General features: G+C 42.7%; 1 protein-coding gene and 1 long non-coding RNA gene across 4 annotated transcripts in view; one reads left to right on the top strand and one right to left on the bottom strand.

The window, feature by feature from the left end:
* The window catches only part of LOC146714035 (uncharacterized), a 61673-nt gene extending 36821 nt beyond the window's left edge, over positions 1–24852 (bottom strand). For 2 of the 3 annotated variants that reach the window (XM_085450625.1, XM_085450626.1), the window contains exons 1-11: positions 9014–11278; positions 7496–7557; positions 7151–7189; positions 6573–7040; positions 6149–6372; positions 5705–5874; positions 5358–5492; positions 4660–4758; positions 3690–4557; positions 3401–3502; positions 3265–3299 (exon numbers count right to left, since the gene is read on the bottom strand). In XM_085450625.1, coding sequence (XP_085306751.1) covers positions 3265–3299; positions 3401–3502; positions 3690–4557; positions 4660–4758; positions 5358–5492; positions 5705–5874; positions 6149–6372; positions 6573–7040; positions 7151–7189; positions 7496–7557; positions 9014–11215 — 4404 coding nt within the window. In that variant the 5' untranslated portion in view covers positions 11216–11278. Of the gene's footprint in view, positions 1–3264; positions 3300–3400; positions 3503–3689; positions 4558–4659; positions 4759–5357; positions 5493–5704; positions 5875–6148; positions 6373–6572; positions 7041–7150; positions 7190–7495; positions 7558–9013; positions 11490–24777 lie in introns of those variants that run through there. The other variant, XM_085450627.1, reaches the window with a different exon arrangement.
* LOC146714036 (uncharacterized) lies at positions 22846–24304 on the top strand. Its single transcript, XR_014918762.1, has 2 exons — positions 22846–23780; positions 23867–24304. It is a non-coding gene; the product is annotated as an uncharacterized LOC146714036 (long non-coding RNA).
* Positions 24853–26903: the final 2051 nt, after the last annotated feature.

The raw sequence follows: 26903 nt of genomic DNA on the forward strand, positions 1-26903 counted from the left end.
CCTTCTTGTAATAATCTGCTAGAGGGTGTGGGGGGGCCACAGCCCCGTCCTCCAGAGCATGAAGCAGGTATGGAGGAGATCAAAACTCCAGACATCCAGAGGCCCTCAGAACACAAGAGACCAAGGAAGACCAGCAGACGGGCAGCCGCGCCACTGTCCCAGAAAGAGCTGAGGAGAGTCCCAGATGAGGGCTCACTCAGCAGCCGCGGAGCAGAAGCCAGGGGGGGTTGCAGTGACGTGCCCATGAGCTCCGCCGGCAGCCAGCTGTGCCTGGGTGACCGAGCTCCAGGCCAAGGGGCCCGGGGCACCCCACCTCCGAAGTGGCCCGAGCGAGCCCCAGGCTCCAGGCCCCGATAAGCGGCCACCAAGGAGTGAGCCGGTGTGTACCTGGACGCCCATCCCCGGACACAAAGAACCACCAACGCACCGATGTCTGAGGGAGTCCGCCACCGGCAGGGGAAGTGGTGGGGGGTGGAGATAGGCCTCCATACCTTGGATGGCCTGAGATGTCCCCAGAGAGGTGGCGTCTGATACCCAACCTGACATATAGACACAGACATACAGGCACACACAGACACACACATCCATTCCCACCCTCATGCTCTCATATGCACTTACTCCACACTCAACCAACGTGGAGACAGACATAAAGAGACGCTGTACACACAATCACACTCCCCAAGCGTACTCTACGAACAGTGTTGGGGAGTAACGGAATACATGTACCGCCATTACGTATTTAAAATACAAAATATGAGTAAAAATTCAATTTAAAATTTTGTTGTTTACTTTTAAAATTACCAATAACACTGCACCAAGCTATCTTAAGGAACTTTTAAACCCATATGCTCCTGCTAGGGCTTTAAGGTCATCCTCACAGTTACTGTTGGTTCAGCCCAGATCTCGACTGAAATCTAGAGGTGATCAATCGTTTGCTCTAGTTGCACCGGAGCTGTGGAACAATCTCCCGATTGGCATCCGGGCGTCTGATTCTATTCATTCTTTTAAATCACGGCTCAAAACATATCTTTTTAAACTTGCCTTTTCTACCAGTTAAATGCTGGCTTGCTTGCAGTGACCTATTGTATTAAATTCTCTGCTTTCTTTCCATTATTGGTGTCTTTTATCATGGTGGTACAGTCTTACCTTGCTATAACCTATGTGTTGCAGTTTACTCTTATTGGTGGCTTTTACCTGTGAACATAATCCGTTACTTTTATGAATTTGATGTTAATGTGTGAACTGTTTTATTTTTTATTGTTTTATGTAAAGCACTTTGGTATGCCCAAGGCTTTTAAATGTGCTCTATAAATAAAGATTGTTGTTGATTGTTGTTAACTGTATTCCGTTACAGTTACCATTTAAAAAGGTGGTATTTAGAATACAGTTACTTTGTTGAAATAAATGGATTACACTGCGGTACTTTCCTGTTTCATATTGTCGCGGGTCAGGACTGTTTGGGTTTTGTTTGACAGCTACGTTCTGTTGTTCCAGGCGGCAGCGTTACGGTTGCCATGGTTACAGGGCAACGCTCTCTCTCTGCAACTGTGTGTTTCCTGGGTGAGAGAGCGCCTTTTCGTTGTTGTTGTTGTGCTAAGCTAACAGGCGGAATGCTACAAGCATAGCTCTAAAGAATGTAGCATCATGGGCAGTGTAGTCCGTGTTGCAGGGAGAATGGACTGCCATACACGTTATGGGTCTGTGAGCGCGAGGAGGGAGAAAAAGGGGAGTGGAAAGGTACGAGTTGTCATCGAGGAAAAACGGGAGCTGGAAGCATGTAAATATAATAATAACCACTTCAGCCAAGAAGAGTGGCTGACGAGCCCAGTTGTAAGTAAGCTATTAAGACTCGACTGTACACCGTGTTCATGTTTTCCTCCGAAAACAATAAGTTCCGTTGGAGCAGCCTTTCAACGCCTCTCTCTGTCTCTCGCAAGAAAAGTTGACCCACACAACAAAGTAAAGCTATTTTTTGGCTACGAGCCGACAGGGACCCCGCCGTATTAGTCAGAGGTCCCTTTACTACAGTTCGGAGTCGCGGACCTTCAGTAATAGTAATAAATCACACAGTAATAGTACATTCACGTAGTTGTAAAAAGCATGATAATATATTAAGTAATCCAAAGTATTCAGAATACGTTACTGTCATTGAGTAACGTAACGGAATACGTTACAGAATACATTTTGGGGCATGTATTCTGTATTGGAATACATTTTAAAAGTAACCTTCCCAATACTGTCTATGAACCAGGTCTAGGTACCCTTGCCCCTGGAGGGGGGAACTGCACCCAGACCCAGGTGGTGTTACCCTTTTCCCTGTGGTGGGGAGAAGCAGACCGCCCGACTCCACAGCAGCAGGGAGGCCCCACATTCCAGGCTGCAGTTGGACGGCCAACTCCTCCTCCTAGCCCCCCCGCTCCAGCAGGCCGCAGAGAACAGGGGTGAGAGAAGACTCCAAACCTCCCTCCGGCCGCTTATATGTAGTGTTGATGCATATGTGTTCTAAGGTGCATTTAAAACCCAGGAGGGCATGGAGCTACCTGCCAGAGAGCAGCAGGTAAGCGCATAGCCCCTCCTGTTAGCCCTCAATGTCTATGTGTATTTAAAATTGAGAGGTGGGCAACGACGCCAGGGGTGAGGTGTACAGACTTTTAATATGTGTTAGTATACAAGATAATTTTTCGCCATCTTACAATGCTGTGATTGCAGCCATTCTCCAACTCTCTGTGAATAGTACTCATGGCCATTGATCAATGGGTTTTGATCAGTGGTTGTTGATCAATGGTCATGAGAATTTGCATAATTAAAATTAAGGGACTGACTTCCCAGCCCACTGTTCTTTCAGTGGGCTGGTTTCAGTCATTATCCAGATGTACTGTTTATAAGATTTGGGGAAACCTGCAGTCAGCTGAGACTGAAGAAGTCAGTTGGATGAGTGACGAAACGTTTCTCCCACAAAACGCTACGTCCAGATGAACAGAATCAACTTTTGGAGATACACGATAATTATTTTGTTTTGGTACTAAATTGGTAACCATGCTTTGTGTAATTCTATTAGTGTATGTAAATCTCTGTTATTGCGACATCCCTACTGAATTTTTAACATTTTTCTACATTTACACCCACTTGAGTGTCACCTGACAATGAGATATAACCCAACTATAAACTTTTAAAACAAATTGAACTATTTCAGATCAAAACTTAACCACTTTGACAAAGCATGTTTTTCTTACAGGTATAATTTAAGTGTTTTTTTAATGTTACCTTTTTACGGGGAAGCCTGACTGTCTTGAGACAAACTGTAAAGTGCAGAGCAAAAGAAAAACAAAAAAGTAATTATAAAATAAAAATTATGTTCACACTGGGAAATCTTTCATACAGATCTTTCGGGATTTCTTACGGATTTTTTCTGGACATAGTTGCTTTTCTATCAGTTCCTCAAATGTTGGGTGGGTAGGAGCGACCGGCTGATCCTTTGAGATCTTCTTTGCAGTCACAGAGACTTAGAATAAAGGAAATGTAGTTAAGTTAAATAGTGGTAGTTTAGATAGGATGCAAATTACCCAGCTGATTTAAATAAAAATCTGAAAACTGTTCTCGTCATGAAGCACAGTCTTTAGCTTTTGATTCCGTCCAACATCCTGCTGTCAAAGATACTCCACACTTGAAGGTGTTTTCTGTCCACTTACCTTTGTCCTTTGTAACCGTTTCTACACTTTCAACTCTTTGCTTTGCCTCCACAGAAATCTCAGGTGATTTTCCTGCAGTCTGCTGTTGTGTTTCTTCTTGTAGAGCAGAATCTGAGCTCTGCTCGGTCTGTTCTGAAGCTTTGAGTGAATCTTCTGGACTTTTGATGACAGTTTGTGGTTTCTGAGGTGGATCAGTGGGTTTTGGTGACGATATATTTGGCTTGGTCTCAGCTGCACTAGTTGGTAGTTGATTCTCACTCGATATAGTTGGTAACGTCTGATTATCTTTGCCGTCAGTAGAAGTTTCAACTTCTGTGTGGTCCTCCCTTTCAGAAGCTGATGATTTTCGTGCTTCACTTTTAGGCCCCATCGCAGATTCATGAATCTTTGTTTCAGGTTTCTTGTGTTTTGTCTCTACATCAGGCTTATCCTCTGACGTTGTTGATTTAGAATGATCCACTTTTTCTTTTTTCAGAGTTCCTGCTGTTTTAGATTTCTGCGTCGTTGAGGCCGTTTCTCCTTTGGAAGTCAAGACTTTTGGCTCACCATCAACTGCAGCACCTTTAATTGGTTCAACAGCCTTCATAGTATTGGATGTATTTTTAGGTGCCACCACAGCTTCTTTAGCACCGGTTTGAGACCCTTTGGGTTTACGTTTTCCTTTCAAATCACTGGTGTTAGGCTGCTTTTCGGGACTCTTCGTAGATTTACTCTTAGATTTTTCGAGGCTTGAAGCTGCTTCTTCAGCCTTATCACCAGTTTTTACAGTTTTAGCTTTCTGCTCAGCTGAGATGTTTTTCGCTTTGGAAACAGAGACTTTTGCTGTAGTTTCCAGTTTAGTTTTTGTGGTTTTCTTGAATGCAATTTCCTGGAAACAAAGATAATTTCGGATTAATCAGATAACTGATTATTTTGCCACAGAAGAGCTGCAATGTTAATATTTGTATTTCTCAAGGGAAAACAAAGTTACCTTTTCATTAACAACACTGACAGTTACTTCTTTTATGTCAAAGTTCTTTAAGCTCTTCAGTTTCTCAGCATCTTCCTGTTTCTTGAAACACACAACTGCCTGGGTGTGCACAAACACACACACACATTAATTTGGATTACTACCAAAACTATTACGTTACTACATTCACACTAAAAATCATATATGAGCACTTGTCAGTAGCTTACAAGTATTTGATGACAAGTTTGAGTTTTCCAAGCAAACTACAAGCAACGGTGGCAACTTGCAAGAAACCAGTGCGATTCCAAGGATGTTTTTAGTGCAATGTGTATATATAGATTTTAAAAAATGCATAATGCAAAGCAGCAAAATAAAAACAAAATACATTGTGTATGCTTTCATAGGATTAGACTTGAGCAGAAACTTTCTGACATTGCGATGTCTATATAAAAGCTCAGTATAATCCAAAGTAGCCTTGAATGTGAGGGCTGCAAGACCACAGAAGGAAAGTAAGGATAACCAACTGACTTTAAACCGCATGATGAATGCAGGACAACAACTAATGAATGGACAGTACATTTATAGAGAATTGTAGCTACGATGCATAAATATCTATCTTCGATTGCAGAAGCAAACCAGGAGACACATTTTCTCTAGATTCACAAGTAGGTCAATGAACTCATCCATCTATAACAGTGAGCAAATTTCAGTGTACATACCTGTAATTTTGACCTAAACAAAACAACTGACTTGGTTTTTCCGAATTTCTCCACAGCAGAAATCACTTCACTGTGAGAGAGACTACTGACAATCCCTTGTAGCCTCACCATGGTTGGAGGGGAAGATTTAGCAGCCTGCGGAAACACAGCGAAGAAAAATATGAACAATATGAACCAAATGCAGATTTCATCATGACAACTGGACTCAAAGTTTGTGCTTGTATAAATTTGTGCTGAAGGATTTAATCTTGGTTTTGTGGCATCAACAATCACGTCATCTGTCACTGACCACATTATAAATTGTCCAAAACTGTCCATTCATGAAAAAAGGCATCATGTGAAGTCACCTTGGTCTTCTCTGTGCTAGGCCTCCCTTTAACTGATTCTGGAGATGCAGAACGTGAGGACGATGATGTTGATGGGGACGACTTCATCTTGGCTAGCTCAGCCAGCAGGGCAGGAGCCAAAGTTTTGACGACAGTCTCCAGGTCAGACTGTTTTGATAAGGACTGGAGAGCTAAAAGACCACAGGTACAAAAGAGATTCACACATTGGTGGGTCCCAAGTCTCAAAAATCATCTACTGCTTCTGAAAGTTTTATAATAGTAGAAAAAACTATACTGACATTTCTGGTGGTACTGGTCTTTATTTATAATTTGCATTAGTAAAGTTAATGTTTTGTGTGTGTGTGTGTGTGTGGGGGGGGGGGGGGGGGGGGGGGGGGCTGGGCTTTGAGCTTAGAAAAACCTAATGAGTACATACCAAAAAATACCATGAAGCAATTTTCAAACCTGATGTTTCCAGCAGTTTCTTTGCCAAGATCTTCGAGCTGCTCAACTTTCGCATAGGAGATGACCTCTCTGTCGACGATCGCCTCTCCCAGCTTCTCCTTGGTGATGAACATTTCTCATCTCTTCTTCTCGGCGAGGATCGTCTCTCACGTCCCCTTGAGCGTGATCGATATCGTGAAGAGGAAGGACAGTCATACCATGAGGAGTCAGAATGAGACCGGGACCTGAAAGAAGTATGGATCAAAGAACTTAATGACTCATAAACATCTCAAAGCACACATGCAGCATGGATACAAAAGGAAAATAGTCCACCAATTAAGTGTTTTTAAGTTTACATTATTAAATAAATTACATTTCGCCCTCTCCACTGGAGAGCTAAATCTTTTTGATTGATCCTAGTTCTCAAAATGTATGTTGGACAGACCTGCGATTACGTCTGGAGATGTACGGAGATCGTGATCGGCTTCTGTGTCTCTCCCTTCGGGGGCTGCGTGATCGAGAACGGGAATGACTAATTCGTCTGTCCCTCCTACGCTCCAAGTCACGGAGGCGACGTGAACTGCCGGAGCGGGAACGGCAACTTCGTCTGTCCCTGCTACGCTCCGGGTCATGATGGCTGCGGGAGCGGGAACGGCTACTTCGTCTGTCCCTGCTACGCTCCGGGTCATGATGGCTGCGGGAGCGGGAACGGCTACTTCGTCTATTTCTTCTTCGCAACGAGTCACGATGAGTGCGGGGGCTGCGAGAGCGGGAACGGCTACTTTGCCTGTCCCTGCTACGCTCCGAGTCACGATGGCTCCGGGGGCTGCAGGAACGGGAACGACTCTCATGTCTGGTTTTCTTCTGGGAAGTCTCAGCAGAAGTTGAGGGAGAGGGCTTGGCACCTGATGCACTAACAATTGCATATAAAAAGAAAGGCACATGTTAAATCAAAGAAAATGAAAGCCTCCAATACTGGCATGTTTTTTTATTTGCCAAATGACTTCAAATGAAGATAATTACCCTAGCAGTGATGCAATTTCACCATTCCATTCTGGGTATCTGTGGAAAAACACAGATACATTTTTGTCAGATGTTGCAAGGTAGAATGTCCTTAAAAATATATTATTGTTCATTAATCCAGAAACTCAGAAATGTATTCAGCCTTTCAACAATTTAGGTTAGGGAAAATGGCGTATGGTAAATGCTGCAAATCATTAAGTTGCTTTAAATTAAAAAAATACAAATGAACAGTTCTTAGGAAGCTATCCTAGCATTACAACCCCGGCATCATTTTGGCACACCCATGGTTGTGCTGCCCCAAAGATATCGGTTCATAATCACGAAGTACAGAGAAGAAAGATTGACCGCTTTCGCAGAAGTTTGAAGTTCTCGATGTGAAGGCTGGTATTCTGGTGGGAGACCCAATCCTAGTGGTCACAACAAAACACAAACATTTAGACAAGGTTTATTATTATCAGGAGCAACGTTTGTCATTGACATCACTTGCTGATAAAAGGTCACTAAACTTTGCAGTGGCCTTAAAAAAATTCTTAAAATATTAACAGTTAGTCCTTCACTGAACGCAGAAGCATTATAACATTAGCCAGGAGTTTGGATTGTATTTAAACCTTCATAGGCCAAAAACCAGGAACAAATAAGCATGACACATTATACCTCTCCTGGGATAAAATTTTAAAAGTGAAATTATTTAGTATATATAGAAAACACAAGTCAAACATCTGATTACACACAACCAAAACGAAAGGATCATCTTAGGCTCTGGATTCTGGACTCTCAGGCTCTTCTTATGTCATCAAACTTTCCCGAGGCTCCAAGAAGGTCAGCGCAGTAGAGGCCAAGTTTGGATTAGGACAAAATGCACCACCTATGACGATCACAGTTGGAGTAGCGACAGGAAGATGATGTTGAAATAGGCCAGAAGAGGAAGGCGCTGTTTCTTTGACGAGGAGCTCAAATGTGAAATTTGGTGCAGCGAAGGAAGGCCGATCCATAAAGAGAGATTCAACAACAAATCAAATCTGGTGCTTGTGTAGCTCATGACTGGGCGCAGCGGGTGCTTATGTTTGTGGTAGTAAATGATGTTGCCTTTTGGGACACAAAAACACTAACTTAAAAAGAAAGTATGAGTAAAAAAAAAGAAGAAAAAGAAGCAAGTATTACACAAAAACAAGGTGCCTACTAATGTGAAATAAAGGACAAAACACACTATTCTTAACTCTAATGACAAAAGACAAAAAGGGAAACTTTCACATTCAGCAACAGTTCCAGAAAAAGCAAAGCTGAATGTGCACTGTGGAACAGCAGCCCAAGAACAGAGACAAATGAAAAAACAGCCATCTTCCAACATTTTCTGATGCACAGGCTCATCAGGTTTGCAGGTTTCTCCTCATCATGTCATCCGAGGCCTTGGTTCCATTGTTAGCAAAAGCCTTGAATGTCTTCGCATCAGTTTATGTCATTTTAAAAGAGATTAAATCTATCAATTGCAAGTACAGACCACTGAATATTCTGAAGGTCTCTTATTAGTAGTGTTTTTCAATTACAATATCTGATAGACATATAGTTAACTTTAGTCTGCGCTGTAATCCTTCAGAAATTCTGGTACAGAATACTGAATTGCAGAAATATGTGAAAAATTTGTCCAAATGTTTGTATTCCAAGTTGGTAGTCTTCCTACAGTCATCATTATGCAGGAATAGTGTATAAAACAAACCAAATAGACTTTAAAGTAGCATACATGAAGTTTTTCCCAAACCACAATCCTATAATGGGATCCAAAATCAAATCAAAAACAAAAAACATTGCATGTCAAATAAATAAAAACCGACAGAAAGCAAAAACATCGAACAATCTTCCACTTACCTTCATCTGAGTACATTCCTTGTTACATAAAGAGCAGGTATGAGGAAAGACCATAGGTGAAGCGGCAGTGTAGTCTTGCATCTGGGCCAGCACTGGGATATTCCTTGTCACTTCTACCTTTGCTGGAAGCTGCTTCGTGGAAGCGGGCTGCGGTATATGAATGAAATTCATGAAGTTCTGCATTAGCGGAGAGAGACCCGGAGGAACGGGCATCATGAGCCCTGGCATGAGGGACGGCTGTGGAACTGGCTTTGCAGCCGAAAAAACTTGAGACTGCAAAGCTTGTCCCATATGCACAGCTGGCTGATTCTGCATCTGCTGCAACCCAATCGGCAGGTTAGGTACCTGGGCCGTCTGCTGCTTCAGTTGCGTCTGCTTCAGTTGTTGCTGTTGCGTCTGCTTCAGTTGTTGCTGTTGCGTCTGCTGCTTCTTCAGTTGTTGCATCTGCTTCAGTTGTTGCTGTTGCGTCTGCTGCTGCTTCAGTTGTTGCTGTTGCGTCTGCTGCTGCTTCAGTTGTTGTTGTTGCGTCTGCTGCTGCTTCAGTTGTTGCATCTGCTTCAGTTGTTGCTGTTGCGTCTGCTGCTGCTTCAGTTGTTGCATCTGCTTCAGTTGTTGCTGTTGCGTCTGCTGCTGCTTCAGTTGTTGCGTCTGCTGCTGCTGCTTTGGTGGTGGTTGTTGCATTGTCTGTTTCACTTGTTGCTGTTGTACCTGCTTCTGCTTCTGCTGCATTTGCTGTTTGTTCATCTGCTCAGAAACATTTGATACTTGCCCGTGAGTCTTACTCTTTTCTTTGATGTGACTGCCGCTGCTGCTGCTGCCAATGAGTACAAGGCCAGGTCGGCTTGGATGCACACTATGAACTATATTAGGAGTTAGTTGGCTTTTTGATGCTGAATAGCGATCTGGCTCTGGATTTTTCAACGGAAGGGCTTTAGTGACTTCTGCTTTAAGAGATCTTATGTCTGTGTCCGTCTTCGGCAGAGAGAAACCTTTGAAGATTTCTTGAGATGACTGGTTCGGTTGGGTGTGCAGTTGTTGAGCTGGATCGCTGCTTCGCATTGAGCCATGACTGGTAAAAGAGCTGCCTTGATCACGGGAAGAAACCAAGGTGCTGTTTTTCACCTCTGTCATACTTTTTTGCAGTGATTCTCGACTGTGACCGCTACTATCATAGGAGCCCATCAGCAGCGTACCTCCAGTTCCACCACTACTGGCTCCACTGCTGCTCCTTCCAATTTCATCCCCAAAGCTTCCAGTATATTTTCCAGTATGTCCATAATCAATCACTTTACTTGGTTGGACAATAGGTGACAATTCATCCCGGCACATCCCTTCCCCTCTTGAAGTACTTAACCTTTCCTTTCCACTCATACTTGTGGTGGAATGAGGATCATAGTAGGATTTTGATGGATCTGCTGTGGCAGATCTCTTTGCCTTTTCCATGCGGATTTGTCGTAAGATAAAAGGCAGGTTGTCAGGAGTCATCTGATCTTCTGGGTATGAGATCAGATGTTCCAGGTCCCCTTTTTCAAGTCCAAACTGCATAAGGATGTTCACAGCTGTTTCTGAAGTGTACTTGGGACGAGTAGACTCTGCAGAACCCACAGGTTTGTCTGGCACTGGGTAGTCATAATCACCTAAGCCTGGAATGGATTGCACATTGCGCTCTCTTTCATTCGAGGCATTAAACTTACTGTCGCCAGTGCTTTGATAGCTCAATGAAGCAGATGATGAACAGTATTTAGACGAATCATCCTCAGTTTCCCGTTTGTAGCTTGGCAACCAGTCCATGGAGCTAGTGCTACTTGCAACATCAGGGGGTCTTCGAGAGTTTGAGGACAACACGTAGGAAGTCACATCTTTGCTTGAAGAATGATACTCATGTCTTTGAGTAAAATGACTGCTCTTGTCTACAGGCTGATGACTCACCTCCTCTCTGGCTCTGCTTATATGCATGTCTATGGACCTCTTTATGTCCTCTTCCATTGAAGTCTTACTCGCTTCTGGCCTGTAGCTCATTATTCCCCCAGATTTTGCAGGAGTCGCAGATGAAACTCCGGAAGAGCTAAAGCTGGACCCAGGCCCAAGATGAGGAGATGTCTTATGAGAGTCTCTCTCTGCCTGCATACTGGACTGTCCATAGTGCCCCTGGGCTGAACTTTGTTTCCCAGAGGCATAGGGGTTATATGAGGGATGGGACATGGTGTTAGCAACCTTCAGAAGGTTTAGTAGACTGATGGCTGCAGCTGTGGGGGGTGTTGTGGGTATAAATGGGGCAGGTGTGTTGGTTCGACCATCAACAGCAATAGCGTTATTTATCTGTGTCAACGCAACGTGGGCTTTCAGCTGAGCCAGCCGCAAGCATGCAGCTTGCTGTCCAATCAGTAAAAAGCTTCCTGGGAGCCCACCCAGTAGGGGGCTCTGTTGGGGCCCTGGTGCAGGAGAAGGGGTGTAACGCTTCAATGACAATGGAAAGCTGGAAAGTTAAAAATAAAGAAAACAAAGAATTAAGGTTAATCAGTTGTACTGGGCCTCAGAATCTTGGAAAGATGAAATCCATCGTCTGGGAGGCCTTTTCTTAATTTGCAGACTTCCCGAAGATCATTCATTCATTCGGATTCATTCTGTTAGTATCATCTTCAGGGCTTCACTAGTAAGAAGGAAAGGTAGAAACAAAAGCATCAAAAACAGAGAAAAAGAAAAAACAAGAGATTAAAACAATAGAGACACAGGAGACAACAACAACAAAATAGAAAGGAGGTGTTAATCTCAGAAGAATAAGGTTAATACACTCAACAAAAATATAAACGCAACACCTTTGTTACTGCTCCCATTCCCCATGGGATGGACGTAGAGACCTAAAATTCATTCCAGATACACAATATAACCATCCCTCCCAAACAGTGGTCACAAATCAGTCCAAATGTGTGGTAGTGGGCACATCTGCCATATTGAGATAATCCATCCCACCTCACAGGTGTGCCACATCAGGATGCTGATCTGACATCATGAGTAGTGCACAGGTGTACCTCAGGCTGCCCACAACAAAAGGCCACCCTGGAATGTGCAGTTTTGTCTCACAGCAAAATGCCACAGATGCCACAAGCAATGAGGGAGCGTGCAATTGGCATGCTGACAGCAGGAATGTCAACCAGATCTGTCGCCCGTGCATTGAATGTTCATTTCTCAACCATAAGCTGTCTCCACAGGCGTTTCAGAGAATATGGCAGCACATCCAACCGGCCTCACAACCGCAGACCTCGTGTAACCACACCAGCCCAGGACCTCCACATCCAGCAGGTTCGGGATGTGCTTGACCGGCGTATACGACAGCGTGTACCAGTTCCCACGAATATCCAACAACCTCGCACAGCCATTGAAGTGGAGTGGACCAACATTCCACAGGCCACAATTGACAATCTGATAGACTCCATGCGACGATGTGTTGCACTGCATGAGGCAAATGGTGGTCACACCAGATACTGACCGGTTCTGGGTCCCCAGACCCCCAATAGCGCAAAAAAACTGCACATTTCAGGGTGGCCTTTTGTTGTGGGCAGTCTGAGGTACACCTGTGCAATAATTATGTCAGATCAGCATCCTGATGTGGCACACCTGTGAGGTGGGATGGATTATCTCAATATGGCAGATGTGCCCACTACCACACATTTGGACTGATTTGTGACCACTGTTTGGGAGGGATGGTTATATTGTGTATCTGGAATGAATTTTAGGTCTCTACGTCCATCCCATGGGGAATGGGAGCAGTAACAAAGGTGTTGCGTTTATATTTTTGTTGAGTTTAGATCTTCCAAAGCAGGTTATCTTATCCTTCTCTATCCTTTGCATGTCCCTGATCTGTGGATAGAGACACAGAACATACACGCTAGTCGTCCAATGTCCAGATGATTCTAACAAGACCCATGATTAGTACCCAATAAGGTTGAACTAACATATGCACACAAATTTGTGTGCATATGTTGCTACACGGGTGTGTTTTTTTATTATGACGATCTTCAAGTCCAGTCCACAAGTTGCAGTGCTGTGCTGGATAGGCAGCATTCAGAAGAGAGATGACGTATGGCTTGGAAAGTTGGTGAAGGAAGCTGGATCTGCTGTTGACTTTCTGGTAATGACAGCACACAGATGGACCTCAACCGGTGCAAACTGCCATTGTCATGAACACATCCTCCTACCCCCTAAACATGATCGCATAAACCAAAGGAGCATGCTCAGTGGCAGGTTGGTGGCATAGAGCAGCTTATGATGATCTTCTGTCTCCTCAGAGGACATGATTAGACTCCTCCGCTCATCTTGAATTGCAGCAGATAAGGGACTAAAGTTGAGTACCATAATTGATGCTCTGTTGTCTGCTTGCACTTAATTTAACTGGTTATATAAGCTCTCTCCACTTTCAGTGACTTTAGTGTCACTGTAAAATCATTTTACACCGTGGAATAATTTAATTAATCCATACACTATCTGCACAGACATTGTCCTGATCATTATGTAAGGACTTTTTACAAACTTTTCACATATGCAACAGGCTATGTTCCGAGAAGTGCAGTAAAAGCGTCCCAACAATTCTTACATTAAACAACAGCAACAGTGAGAGAAAGCATTGTCACGAATGAAAACCAATGACGATTTTCTGAAAACCTTTGCAAACCTCAAAAGAAAATTAGTTGGTAAAACTGCAGCTACAAACTACTGAACGTTTGCTGTTTGCTCCCTTTGTGCTTTGATGGCTCTCTAATTTTAGGGACAAACTGTTATCCAGTGCAAAACTGGACTGGTGCATGTCTTCTATATAGATCCTCACTACCAAAGTCATCAATGATGACATCAATGATGACTCAATGATTTCCCTCAATGTTACTATTTTTGTTTGTTTGTTTGTTTTGGGGGGTGGGGGGGGGGGGGGCGGTTGTATTGCTTGTGTTAGCTAGGTTATGCTTAAAAGTAATTTAAGAGAAAGTGAATTGCATAGATACACACACCTACCAGATGTAAAGAAGAATAACGCAATAGGAGAAAAGACTGAAATAAATAAATGTTTAAAAAAAACATAGATCCTTAAGTGGTAATATAGAACAACACAACTAACCAACAGCTCAGCTAAACACAACATGATTAGTTGTTAATGACATTAGGGCTGCACAATATTAGGAAAACCTGCGATGTGCGATAACTATGATCAATACTGCGATAACGATATGACTTGCGATAAAATAAATATAAAAAAAACAAATACATAGTTTCCGTTTTACTGCGGCTTGAATTCTGAAAGACATCCTTCCTGGTCTCTAGAATTAGTTTTAAATACATAACTTAAATTATACTGCAAATTATCTCAATGCAGTTGTTCATCATTTTACAACTCACAAAGTAGTTATGATGTAAGTCAACTGGAGAGGAAACTTTACTGTAGTGTTTGCGTAGTTTTCAGCTTGGCTCAGTTCAAACATGACGGTCTTGCGGCATGTTTCGTACACTTGTGGAATGGCGACATGGGAAAAGTAATTTTGTGAGGTGTCTCCGGTCCACTTTATGTATCAGACTGGTGAAGCACTCTCTGCTAACTGTATTTATAGGCATCATGTCTTTGTCAAAAAATGTGTAATGACCTCTGTTATTTCTTTGTAGCGCTTTGACGCTTTCTCATAAGGAGTCCCACTTGAAAAACTAATACAGAGACGGCTTTTGGACTACGGTGCTCTTTGTCTTAACATTAGCAACCTTTGTTTGGTTTGCCCTGTCTTTCTGGAACTCTTCAAACAGTTCTCTGTGGTTGTATTGAAGATGATGGTTCAGAGTAGTCATGTTTCCTCTGGTGGTTGCCACGAGTGTTCGGCAAGTTTTGCAGAGTACCTGTGTTTGGAGAACGTTGTCTTTATCAAATCCAAAGTACCTCCAAATAAGCGAGGTACTATCTTTTTTTTTAGGCACGAGTTCATATTCAGTAGCGTTCTCGTCATGCGTCTCGCTCTCAGCCTTTACAACTCTGACTCGTTGCTGCAGCGTTGTTCGCTCACCACCTGCGTAGGAGGCGGGCCTCTAATCCATTTAATTGGTTAATGCCGTGAAGGGCTCTATTCGACTGGTCAAATGTATAAAGGGGTTTCTTTGATTGGTAAATTCTCTAAAGCACGTGTGTAAACATTTTAAGGTACCCAATTATCGCAGTATACGTCATCTTTTGCGATGGGCCCATCGCACAGGCTGGTATCGCGATGACAATCAATTTTCAATTTATTGTGCAGGCCTTAATGACATCTGTAGTTTTAGTCAAGGATTTAGTTAGCCTACCCTACATTGCAGCTGTCTTTACACTGCCTTTAAGTAAGCACCTGCAGCAGTGGATAAGTGATTTTTGCTCACTGCACATGCGTGGGAGCAGGTTAATGACAGGCAATCTTTTCCATAGTCTGAGCGTCCAACTGTCTTAATGTCTAATGCCAGGCAACTGATAACCAATACCATTACGTCTGGGATGAGTCTTAAGAGCGGGGTTAACGTCAGGGCTCGCAAAATCGCTAGCCCGACGTCCCGGGGCTAGTGATTTTTCCAGTCGGGATACCAAAATCTTTCTCTGCCCTGCCCGTCGGGCTATCATAGGAAGGAAAAATATATGTCAATGCTTTTGCATTCTTTCGGAAATGTAGCTGGATAATTATGTCATTGGCATCAGTGAGCAAGAATTTGCGCTTGTTTTTTGCTTTCACTTTGCAATCGTGCGAACTGTGTATAGAGAGCGACAGTACTGATTGGTGAGTGACGATCATTTGCGCACCAATTCCTCTGACATCGTCTTATCAGTCGTTAGCTTACTATGCAAACATGACAAGTGAAATCTCCCGCAGCAAGCTTAAACATGGACAGACATTTGTTTAGAACTCTTAAAGATGTTGAAGCAAGCTCCTTTAAGCAATTACTTTGGTGTTCCTCCATCTCCAAAGAAATGTCAGAAGGAGTCCAAACCACAAAAGAAGCGCGTATTCTCGGAAAAGTGGTTGCAGGAGGTGAGCTGGCTTCAAACAAATGATGAACGCACAGAGATGTGGTGCAGAATGTGCCGTGAAAATCCCACTCTAGCGGACAAAAACAGTGCCTTTTATAAGGACGCAAACGCGCATTGCAACTTCTTATCTGGTGAGTGTCTTTTATTTTGACAGTGAATGCGCACATGCGGACCACTTATGTGCACCCGTGTAAATAACATAATGTTCTGCTGGGTGTGTTGTTGGTTTTCCCTCGATTTCTGAGTCGACAAGCGCCTTTGTTACTGGGACCAGTCATTTTAAGAAAGGCCCCCATTAGAACCCATGAGAAATGCAAGAAATGCATTATTGCTCAGTCTGCAATATCTTTCCCAGAACAAACATCAATTGCAAATAACATACTAAAAATAAACCTGAAAAATCTGTTTAGAACAGCGTACTATGTTGCAAAGAGTGAACTACCACTGACAAAATTTAGCAGTCTTTGCAAACTTTAAAAAAAAAAAAAAGCAAATGTCCTAGATCTTGGTTCCACTTGCCTCTTAACTGTAACTTCAGTGGAAATTTCAAATTCAGGATCTGACACAGACTGATTCATGTTCTACACAGTTCTTACAAGTTCATAGAAATTTCTGTTCAATTAGAACCAAGTATTTGAGTTGACGATTGTAATTTTTATACAATGTTGTAATTTGTGTTTCAGCAATTTTTTGATTGTTTTGTTTCCGTTACAATATTATACTTTAATGTATAATATTGTAACGGAAACAAAACATCAATCAAAAAATTGCTCTCTCTTTTATTTGGGCTACTTAAATTTATTTTGGGCTACCAAAAGCTGAAGAGTCCCTGCCCGAAGGGCTACCAGGGATTTTGAAATTTTGCGAGCCCTGAACGTGCATCACTAAAGGAGAGAAAACTTTAATACAAGCCAGGTCTGTGGAGTGGGGGCTTATCATAAGTGAAGGACAAGTGGTTGTTTTTCCTCAATCAGTAGAATTCATGTTGTCAGTATTTGTTGTAAATGCTGCCTTTTATGAATGCATTTAAAATGTGTTGTGGGATTGTGTAGTGTGGCTGTTCCCGTGGGTTTTCCCACCTAACTAGCTTGCAATGAAAATAAAGGAAAACTGTGGCTGTGGGGATACGTTGGATAACGACTGTCGTGCCACTGAGTTAAGTTGGATTGCGCAAAATCTGTGCAGCAGTGAGATATGAGGTGAGACCATAATCCACCAGTCCAGCCACAAGGGGGCAAAAAAGGCAAGGCAATGTATGCAGCTACCGAGGAGCACTGCAACCTCCTGCAGGCCCGCTTACCACCACAAGTCGACAAACAGCGGCTGTAAGGAAAAGCTGTTCGCTTGTGGGTTTGTTTGGGATTTTTTTTTTTTTACAACAACTCTGGGTACATACTTTATTAGTATTTTCCTTAAATGTGTTAAATATATATTTTCTCATCTAAATGTCCACTGAGCTGTGAGCCAGGGGGCGGTAATGCACCTTAACATTGGTTGCCAACCAAGAAGAAGAAGAAGCTGTGAGCCAGGAGGGAGAGAGGGGGTGAGTGAGTGAGTGATTCGTTCGCGCTATGATTCCGCACAGGAGGGAGGGGGTGAGCGAGTCCTGAGTGATTCGCTTATGCTTACGATTCAGCACAGGAAGGGAGGGGGTGAGTAGCTCAAATGTGCTGTTAGCATGTTAGCAGAGCGATGCTAGCAGAGGAGCTATTTTCTTGATGTGAGCTTCTACTCGGGGTTTTTTCTTCCAGTTCAGAGCAGAAATTTTTTTGTTACGATACTGGATGTTGTGTTTTTCTCCACAATTGTAATTATAAGCTAGATACATTGTTGCTAACAGCAACAGGGATGAGTCAGTGAGTCACTTGAGCTTGTGAATCATGATTCATGAGTCAGTAAAGTGATTCTCAGGTATTGAACGAATCGCTTCGCACATCACTACTATCATATCTTTTTTTACCACTATAACACAGCCTGCATTTTAATATGTGAAATTACTTTTACACCCCATCACCAATGCTGCACAGATTAATTTTACATTATAAAATTATTATTTATGTTGTGACTGTGAGACATGAGTAAGTTTGCGAAAAGGAAGGCAAGGCAAGGCAAGTTTATTTGTATAGCACAATTCAACAACAAGGTGATTCAAAGTGCTTTACAGAGACATTAGAAACAAGAACAAATAAAAAGCATGATTTAAAATTGAATAAAACAAGCAAATAAACTAACTAACTAATTAACAAACAAACAAACAACAGTATATAAAATCAAAACAGATAAAATCAGAACAGTAGATAAAATCAGTAGTTAAATGTAAGTTTTGAAATTTAAGCTTAAAGTGTGGATTTGGTGCTTTATTCAAATGCAGCTGAGAACAGGTGAGTCTTCAACCTGGATTTAAATAAACTGAGTGTTTCAGCTGATCTGAGGCTTTCTGGGAGTTTGTTCCAGATATAAGGAGCATAAAAGCTGAATGCAGCTTCTCCGTGTCTGGTTCTGACTCTGGGAACTGATAAAAGACCGGATCCAGATGACCTGAGGGATCTGGATGGTTCATACTGGGTCAGGAGGTCATTGATGTATTTTGGTCCTAAACCATTCAGAGCTTTATAGGCCAGCATCAGAACTTTAAAGTCTATCCTCTGACGGACAGGCAGCCAGTGTAAGGACCTCAGAGCTGGACTGATGTGGTCCACTTTTTTGGTCTTAGTGAGGACTCGAGCAGCAGAGTTCTGAATGAGCTGTAGTTGTCTGACTGATTTTTTAGGTAGACCTGTAAAGATGCTGTTACAGTAATCAAGCCTACTAAAGATGAATGCATGGACTAGTTTTTCCAGGTCCTGTTGAGACATCAGATCTTTTATCCTTGATATATTCTTGAGGTGATAGTAAGCTGACTTTGTTATTGTCTTAATGTGTTTTTCTAAGTTTAGGTCTGCATCCATCACTACACCCAAATTTCTCGCCTGGTTTGTGGTTTTTAGATGTATAGATTGAAGTTCTCTGGTGACCTGTAATCGTTTTTCTTTGGCGCCAAAGACTATTACCTCAGTTTTGTTTTTGTTTAGCTGGAGAAAATTGTGGCACAACCAGTCATTGATTTCCTCAATGCATTTACCAAGAGCCTGTACAGGGCCTCGGTCTCCTGGTGACATTGTGATATATATTTGTGTGTCACCTGCATAGCTGTGATAGTTTATTTTGTTGTTGTTTATAATCTGTGCCAGTGGGAGCATGTAGATGTTAAACAGAAGGGGTCCCAAGATGGAACCTTGGGGAACTCCACATGTGATACTTGTCTGCTCAGATGTGAAGTTACCTATTGATACAAAGTATTTCCTGTTTTCTACGTATGTTTTGAACCAGTTTAGTACAGTTCCTGAAAGACCTGTCCAGTTCTCCAGTCGTTTGAGTAATATGTTGTGGTCAACTGTATCAAATGCTGCACTGAGATCCAGTAAAACTAGGACTGACATTTTTCCACTGTCTGTATTCAGACATATGTCATTAAACACTTTGGTCAGAGCGGTTTCAGTGCTGTGGTTCTGTCTAAAACCTGACTGGAAGGCATCGTAACAATTATTCTGTTTTAAGAAGTAACTGAGCTGTTGGGAAACTGCTTTTTCAATGATCTTACTTAAAAACGGGAGATTTGAGATCGGCCTGTAGTTGTTCATTTGTGTCTTGTCAAGATTGTCCTTTTTCAGTATAGGTTTGATTACAGCAGTTTTTAGTGATTCTGGAAACACACCTGATAATAAAGAAAAGTTGACGATCTGTAACAGGTCTGACTCTAAAGTCTTTGAGACCTTTTTGAAAAAACTTGTTGGCAGGACATCTAAACAGCAGGAGGAGGAGTTCAGTTGACCTAAGATGTCCTCCAGGTCTTTGCTGTTAATAGGTTGAAACTGTTTCATGGTGTTTAAACAGTTTTTTGGTGGACACAGTACATATCCTGGATCTGCTGTTGATGTACCAATTGCTTGTCAAATTTTTTGGATTTTTTCAGTGAAGAATTTGGCAAAGTCATTGCAGGCCATGGTCGAATGAAGTTCAGCTGCCACTGACACAGGAGGGTTTGTTAGCCTGTCAACTGTAGAAAATAAGACCCGAGCATTATGGCTGTTTTTAGTGATGATGTCAGAGAAGTAGGACCTCCTTGCATTCCTCAGTTGTAAATTATAATTGTGAAGTTTCTCTTTATAAATGTCATAATGAACCTGGAGGTTTGTTTTTCTCCATCTGCGCTCAGCTTTCCTACACTCTCTTTTTTCATTTTTCACCAGTGTGGAGTTTCTCCATGGAGACTTTTTCCTTCCAGAGATAACCTTCACCTTAATGGGAGCAATAGTGTCCATTACATTTAACATGTCAGCATTGAAGCTATTGACGAGCTCATTGACTGACCCTCTGGGCAGGTCAGGTGTTAATGGGAAGACCTGGTTAAAAATTGCACTACTGTGTTCAGTTATACACCGTTTTGTGATCACTGTTGTTGATATATTTGTGTGGGCTGAGATTTTACTTTCAAAGAAAACACAGTAATGATCAGACAGGCCCACATCAGACACAGTAACCTTTGAAATGCTCAGGCCTTTGGAGATCAGTAGGTCAAGAGTGTGTCCTCTATTATGTGTGGCCTCTGTTACATGCTGAGTCAGCCCAAAGTTGCCCAGAGTGTTACTCAGGTCTTTAGTCCCTTTGTCCTGAGGGTTGTCCACATGAATGTTAAAATCCCCAGCAATAATTACACAGTCAAAATCAACACAGATCACAGACAGCAGTTCACTGAGGTCATTAAAAAAGTCTGTGCAGTATTTGGGAGGCCTGTAAACATTAAGAAACACAACTTTGGATGGGGCCTTCAGCTGTAAAGCCACATATTCAAAAGACTGAAAACTTCCAGGAGATAGCTGCTTACATTGAAATGATTCATTAAATAAGACAGCAACCCCTCCTCCTCTCCTGCTCGCCCTGACCTCACTGATAAAACTGTAGTTAGGAGGGGTCGTCTCGATGAGAACAGCTCCACTGTTACTTTGGTCCAACCAAGTTTCAGTTAAAAACATAAAATCAAGGCTGTGCTCAGTGATTAAATCATTAATTAAAAATGTTTTCCCAGCTAGAGATCTAATGTTTAATAAAGCCAACTTAAGTGTTTTAGAGGTATTACTTGTCCCCTCATGTTTGGGAGCAGTCTGTGGCACACAAGGTATGTTTACTATGTTTAAAGATCTTTTAGAGTGCAGCTCTCTGTGTTTTGACCAGGCCACATGTCTCCTGTCACCTAAAAGTACAGAAATTTTAAAACCTTCTAGTAAACAGGGTCCCAGCTTCTCCTGGGAAAAGTCATCACTGCCATAATCAGACTGCGGAGACAGGGCATGAAGAGGAACTAAGGGGGGCGAGGCTGGGCAATGTGACTTCGATTGCTCTGTTGAGGGTGGGGCTCGATGGCGAACCTTTGGCCGCTCTGGTGGGGGGTTTATGGGGGACAAAAAGGGATTGGGACGGGGGGTAGATCTGAGCCCAGCATTGACCTGCTCCATCATCTCCTCAGTGAATTTCAGGTGTGGGGAGGAGGGAGAAAGGGAGGGGGAGGAGGGTGATGGCCTGTCAGGGGTTTGGGGGACTGGGGAAGGTCGTGGTCCCTTGTCCTGGTCGTTGGTGTTGTTGAGAGAGTTGGAGGCAAATAGGGACCCCTCTTCTTGCCTTAGATGTCTCTCCTTTCTGAGGCTCTTCCTCAGATGCCATGGATGTCTCTCCTTTCTGAGGCTCTTCCCGGGTGGGGGCAAATGGAGCTCCTCCTCAAGGTTTCTGCTGGGCTTTGTCTGTTCTTGGAGTACTGTTTGTTCCTCTTTATGAGATAACTCCTCGTTTATCTCAGCCTTGGCACCAAGCACGGATGGATGACGTATGGAATAAAACAAGTTGGAGGTGAACAGTTTCACCCCTGACTTGTTAAAATTAAATCCATTTGCTTTGAACAGATGCCTGCGTTCCCAAAAAATATTAAAGTTGTCGATAAAATGCACTGAGTGGTCAGCACATGCTGATATAAGCCATTTATTCAGTGTAAACAACCTGCTGAATCTCTCGTCTCCTCCTCTGACCGGCGGTACAGGTCCACTGATGAATACAGCTGCATTCAGAGAGTTTACAGTATTTAATAATCCAGTAAAGTCCCGTTTCAGAACCTCCGACTGTTGTTTGGACACATCGTTTGACCCTGTATGCAGAACAATGTTTGTCACAGTTGGATATTCATCTGCAATTTGAAGAATTCTCTCCTTCAGGTTGTTGACCATATCGTTAGGAAAGCAGAGGACTTTAGTGTTCTTACCGCACATCCTTTGTACATCCTTTACGGCAGAGTCACCCACAATCAGAGTTTCAGGCCTAGCCTTTAGCTTTCCCTGTGGCCTTTCACTTTTCAACAGATTTTCAGACCTTATTTCGCTGCTTTTAGATGGATGGTTGTCCGATATAGATCCAGGGTCCTTTGATAGTGGAGCAAATCTGTTTTGCAGTTTCACATTCAGTTGTTTTGGAGGTTTGTTGTTAACCTTCCTATTCACGGTTGTCCAGTCCTGTTTCCTCCCGTATACAGGGGTAGAAGAGCTTCTCTGTCTCGTAGGAAGTGAAGGCCAGTCGGTTTCAGAGATTTCAGCTCGCTGTGCCCTGCCTGTGATACGTCCTCCCCCTTCCAGGAGACATGATTTATGTCTTGGTTTTGCACCAAGACAGTCTAAGGGGGGATTATCACTTGAGGATTTATAATAATGCACAGCGCTGAGGATAAGGTAACCATAAAATGTTGCTGTTTCTGTTAAGAACACTCTAGTCCTAATGATCTACAAGTGTCCAGAAGTTATCGCAGGTAAGCTCACACGGAAAAAAGGGAAAAAATCAGCATAAAAATCAATAAAAATCAATATAAGAAGCAAAGCATTCAAGAGCAAAGAGGTGAAGCGTCCACACAAGGAAGCATGGCAAAGGGGGGAAATAAGGTATGATTCTCCCTGAAATAAGCTATATGATTCTCCCTGAAATAAGCTATATACCAAATAATTATAATACTAATGCAGTCACATAGTGTAGTATGGCTGTTCCCGTGGGTTTTCCCACCTAACTAGCTTGCAATGAAAATAAAGGAAAACGGTGGCTGCGGAGATACGTGGGATAACGACAGTCATGCCACTGAGTTAAGTCGGATTGCGCAAAATCCGTGCAGCAGTGAGATATGAGGCGAGACCATAATCCACCAGTCCAGCCACAAGGAGGCAAAAAGGCAAGGCAATGTATGCAGCTACCGAGGAGCAATGCAACGTCCTGCAGGCCCGCTTACAAACTACCACCACTAGTGATGGGACGTTCTGTATCGAGGCTTCGGAGCGTGTGTCGAGTAATGGAGGGGGCGTTTCCGCGAAGCGCGTATCGAGGCTTGCTTCATTTATGGGAGGAGCTGAAAATGATGACGTCCGAAGCCTCGCTGCCCGGCTGTACCACGTGACTGGTTCATGAAGTGGTTCGAACTTTGCCGCGAGATATGACAGCGATATAAACCCCTCAGACTTCATTCAAAAATGTGGGTGTTTGATGGAGAGTTGCGGTTAGTGAGAGTTTGGAGACCGTTTGGAGGTTTATGAGAGTGAGGAAAGTCAGGAGAGAATGGAGCCAGCTAAGAAGAGGAGGATGTCCTCCCCTGTGTGGGAACATTTTGATCTTATTCCTCCCAACAAGGTATGTAAATTTCTACAGAAGATGTATTTTCATGATACTGATGGTGCAATACAATTTATGTTGAGCTGTCTTGACTTTTGTACAAGGTGAAGTGTTTTCTATGTGCCAGGGAGCTGGGATATAACAACAACAACACCTTATCCATGCTTAGGCACTACAGAGCTTTGCATGAGAATAAGGGGGACACCGATTGTGGAGCAAGACCAGGTGAGCCATCAAATGCAATGATAATATAGGATGCAGTAATGTTACTAAATGATATAACAATATTATACAACTGTTATAAGTTACGTATGTGATATTTATATTTGTGCTTTATCTTTATTGTCTTTCCTCAGGAGAACAATCTCAAATAGATGAAGACCTGGTTAGCATGGTGATTGAGGACTCCCAGCCATTTAGCATTGTGGAGGACAAAGGATTCAAAAGATTTGTTAAATCATTAAATCCTAGCTATGTTCTCCCCACTAAAAAGGTCATAAAAGCAGTGAAAATTTAGTTTTTACAGAATAAAATGTGAACAGGTAGTGTGTAGCTGTCCATACCTCAACGTTACAAAAGCACAACCACTGTCCACACCCCAACCACACCTCACCTCACAGTAAATGATCATTTCCATTTCAAGCATTTCCAAATAATCATTTCCCATACTGCCACTATAAATATACACAGTATACTGCCATCACTACAATATACATGTTTTACACACTCTTTTTGTTGTTGACATTTACAGGCTGTGTGCAAAATGCCACACTCTTCAAATTCATGCCAGCTATTATTTTTACGTCCAGTAGGTGTCCTGCTAGAGCAAATGAAGCTTCATGAAGCTTCGCGTTGGGGTGAACCAATTGGATGAAAAGCTTCAGTGCTTCATGGGGCTTCATCTGCCCATCACTAACCACCACAACTCGACAAACAGCGGCTGTAAGGAAAAGCTGATCGCTTGCAGGTTTGTTTGGGATTTTTTTTTTTTTTTACAACAACTCGGTGTACATACCGTGCTTTATATGTGTGGAATCCGTTTGTTCTGATGTGCTCAAATGAATCCTCACGAAGAACTTCTTGCAATCTACAGCTTTGCTAACGGAAAGGAAACGCTAACCACGTGACCCAGCGCAACGATTTCCGTTTCAATTGTCTGCCTTCAAAATAAAAGCACGAAGGGAAACGACAACTTTCAAGATACTGTCGTAATTCCACTAACGCATTCCGTGCATCATACTATTGATATTATTCTTATTATTAGAAGGAATTAGCACTTGTTTTTCTTTTTTAAAATTTGTTTAGTTTTTAGAAAAATACAACTGTGAGTTCTAAATGTTTTATTGAGTGTGTTATTGGAAGTTTCCCTACATCTTTCTCTGTGATGGCTTATAGTGGCCGCAGGATAAGTGTACTATAATTAATTTTTCACACGGTGGCGCTATTTCCATAGGAAAACAACTCATATATAAATGTCCTTGATGATGATCTATCATATCTTTTTTTACCACTATAACACAGCCTGCATTTTAATATGTGAAATTACTTTTACACCCCATCACCAATGCTGCACAGATTAATTTTACATTATAGAAATATAATTTATGTTGTGACTGTGAGACATGAGTAAGTTTGCGAAAAGGAAGCATGGCAAAGGGGGGAAATAAGGTATGATTCTCCCTGAAATAAGCTTTCTGCCAAATAATTATAATACTAATGCAGTCACAAGTAATAATATCACAAGTTCCCCTTTTATTCATAAAATTTTAATATATTGAATGATGACTGCTTAGTCCTCCGTAAAGATGGAAGCCCCGATTTGCAAACGCTATGCGCAGAGGTTTGGGACCATAAGTCTTATTGTAAACATACCACGGCAGATCCGACGATGTTTCCATGAACATGCTTTTCAGCATCTCTTTATTGACCACAAGCAGAAAACAAGCAGAAGAGAACAAGAGTAATAGAATAAACAACATCACAATGATATATGGGAATATGACAGTAAATACTAAATATTAAACATTATTGTGCAGCACATAAGATCAACAGAACACAGTGTGCTTTGAGGTAGGAGCCAAAAAGGGTGTAGTTTGTGGGTGTGATCACCCGTGTGTACACCTGTGAGCATGAACGCGCTTGTTTTTTTTAAAAGGTTCCTTCATGTAATGATCTGCTAGGGTGGGGGCGGGGGGGGGGGCACAGCCCCGTCCTCCAGGGCATGAAGCAGGTATGGAGATCAAAACTCCAGACATCCAGAGGCCCCCAGAACACAAGAGACCAAGGAAGACCCACAGAGGGGCAGCTGCGCCACTGTCCCTGAAAGAGCTGAGGAGAGTCCCAGATGAGGGGTCACTCAGCAGGAGCGGAGCAGAAGCCAGGGGGAGTTGCAGTGATGTGCCCGTGAGCTCCGCCGGCAGCCAGCTGTGCCTGAGTGACCGAGCCTCAGGCCGAGGGCACCCTACCTCCGAAGTGGCCCGAGCGAGCCCCAGGCTCCAGGCCCCGATAAGCGGCCGCCAAGGAGTGAGCCGGTGTGTACCTGGACGCCCATCCCCAGACACAAAGAACCACCAACGTACCGATGTCTGAGGGAGTCCGCCACCAGCAGGGGAAGTGGTGGTGGGGGGAGATAGGTCTCCATACCTTGGAGGGCCTGAGATGTCCCCAGAGAGGTGGTGTCTGATACCCAACCTGACATATAGACACAGACATACAGGCACACACAGACACAAACATCCATTACCACCCTCATGCTCTCATTACTTTTGAAAGTCAGGTCAAGGCTCCAAAGGCGAAATGAGGGTGGCAGCTCACAACAGTTTTTGTTTGCTACATGGATTAGTTCAGCTGGGTGTCTTTCCTTTTGTTATATTCCTTTAAGAGTTCAAAATGTGTTAATTACATAAATAAAATGTAATTTTCTCTGTAGCACTTCATGGATTTCATAAGCAACACACCTTAGTTGCTCTTTGGATTCTTTTAAAAAGCAGCTGAAAACTTTTCTTTTCAAACAAGCCTTTTGTTGATCTACGTATTTTATATTCTTTACATTCTTTACATTTGATCTTTTACATTGTGTACAATGTCTATTGATTGTATTGTTTAATTTAATATTTGTGTACAGCGCTTTGACTGACTGTC

Source organism: Copadichromis virginalis, linkage group LG3 (genome assembly GCF_057382275.1).
Source record: "Copadichromis virginalis isolate Kocher_CV1m ecotype Utaka linkage group LG3, C_Virginalis_male_GT1.1, whole genome shotgun sequence".
NCBI lineage: Eukaryota > Metazoa > Chordata > Actinopteri > Cichliformes > Cichlidae > Copadichromis > Copadichromis virginalis.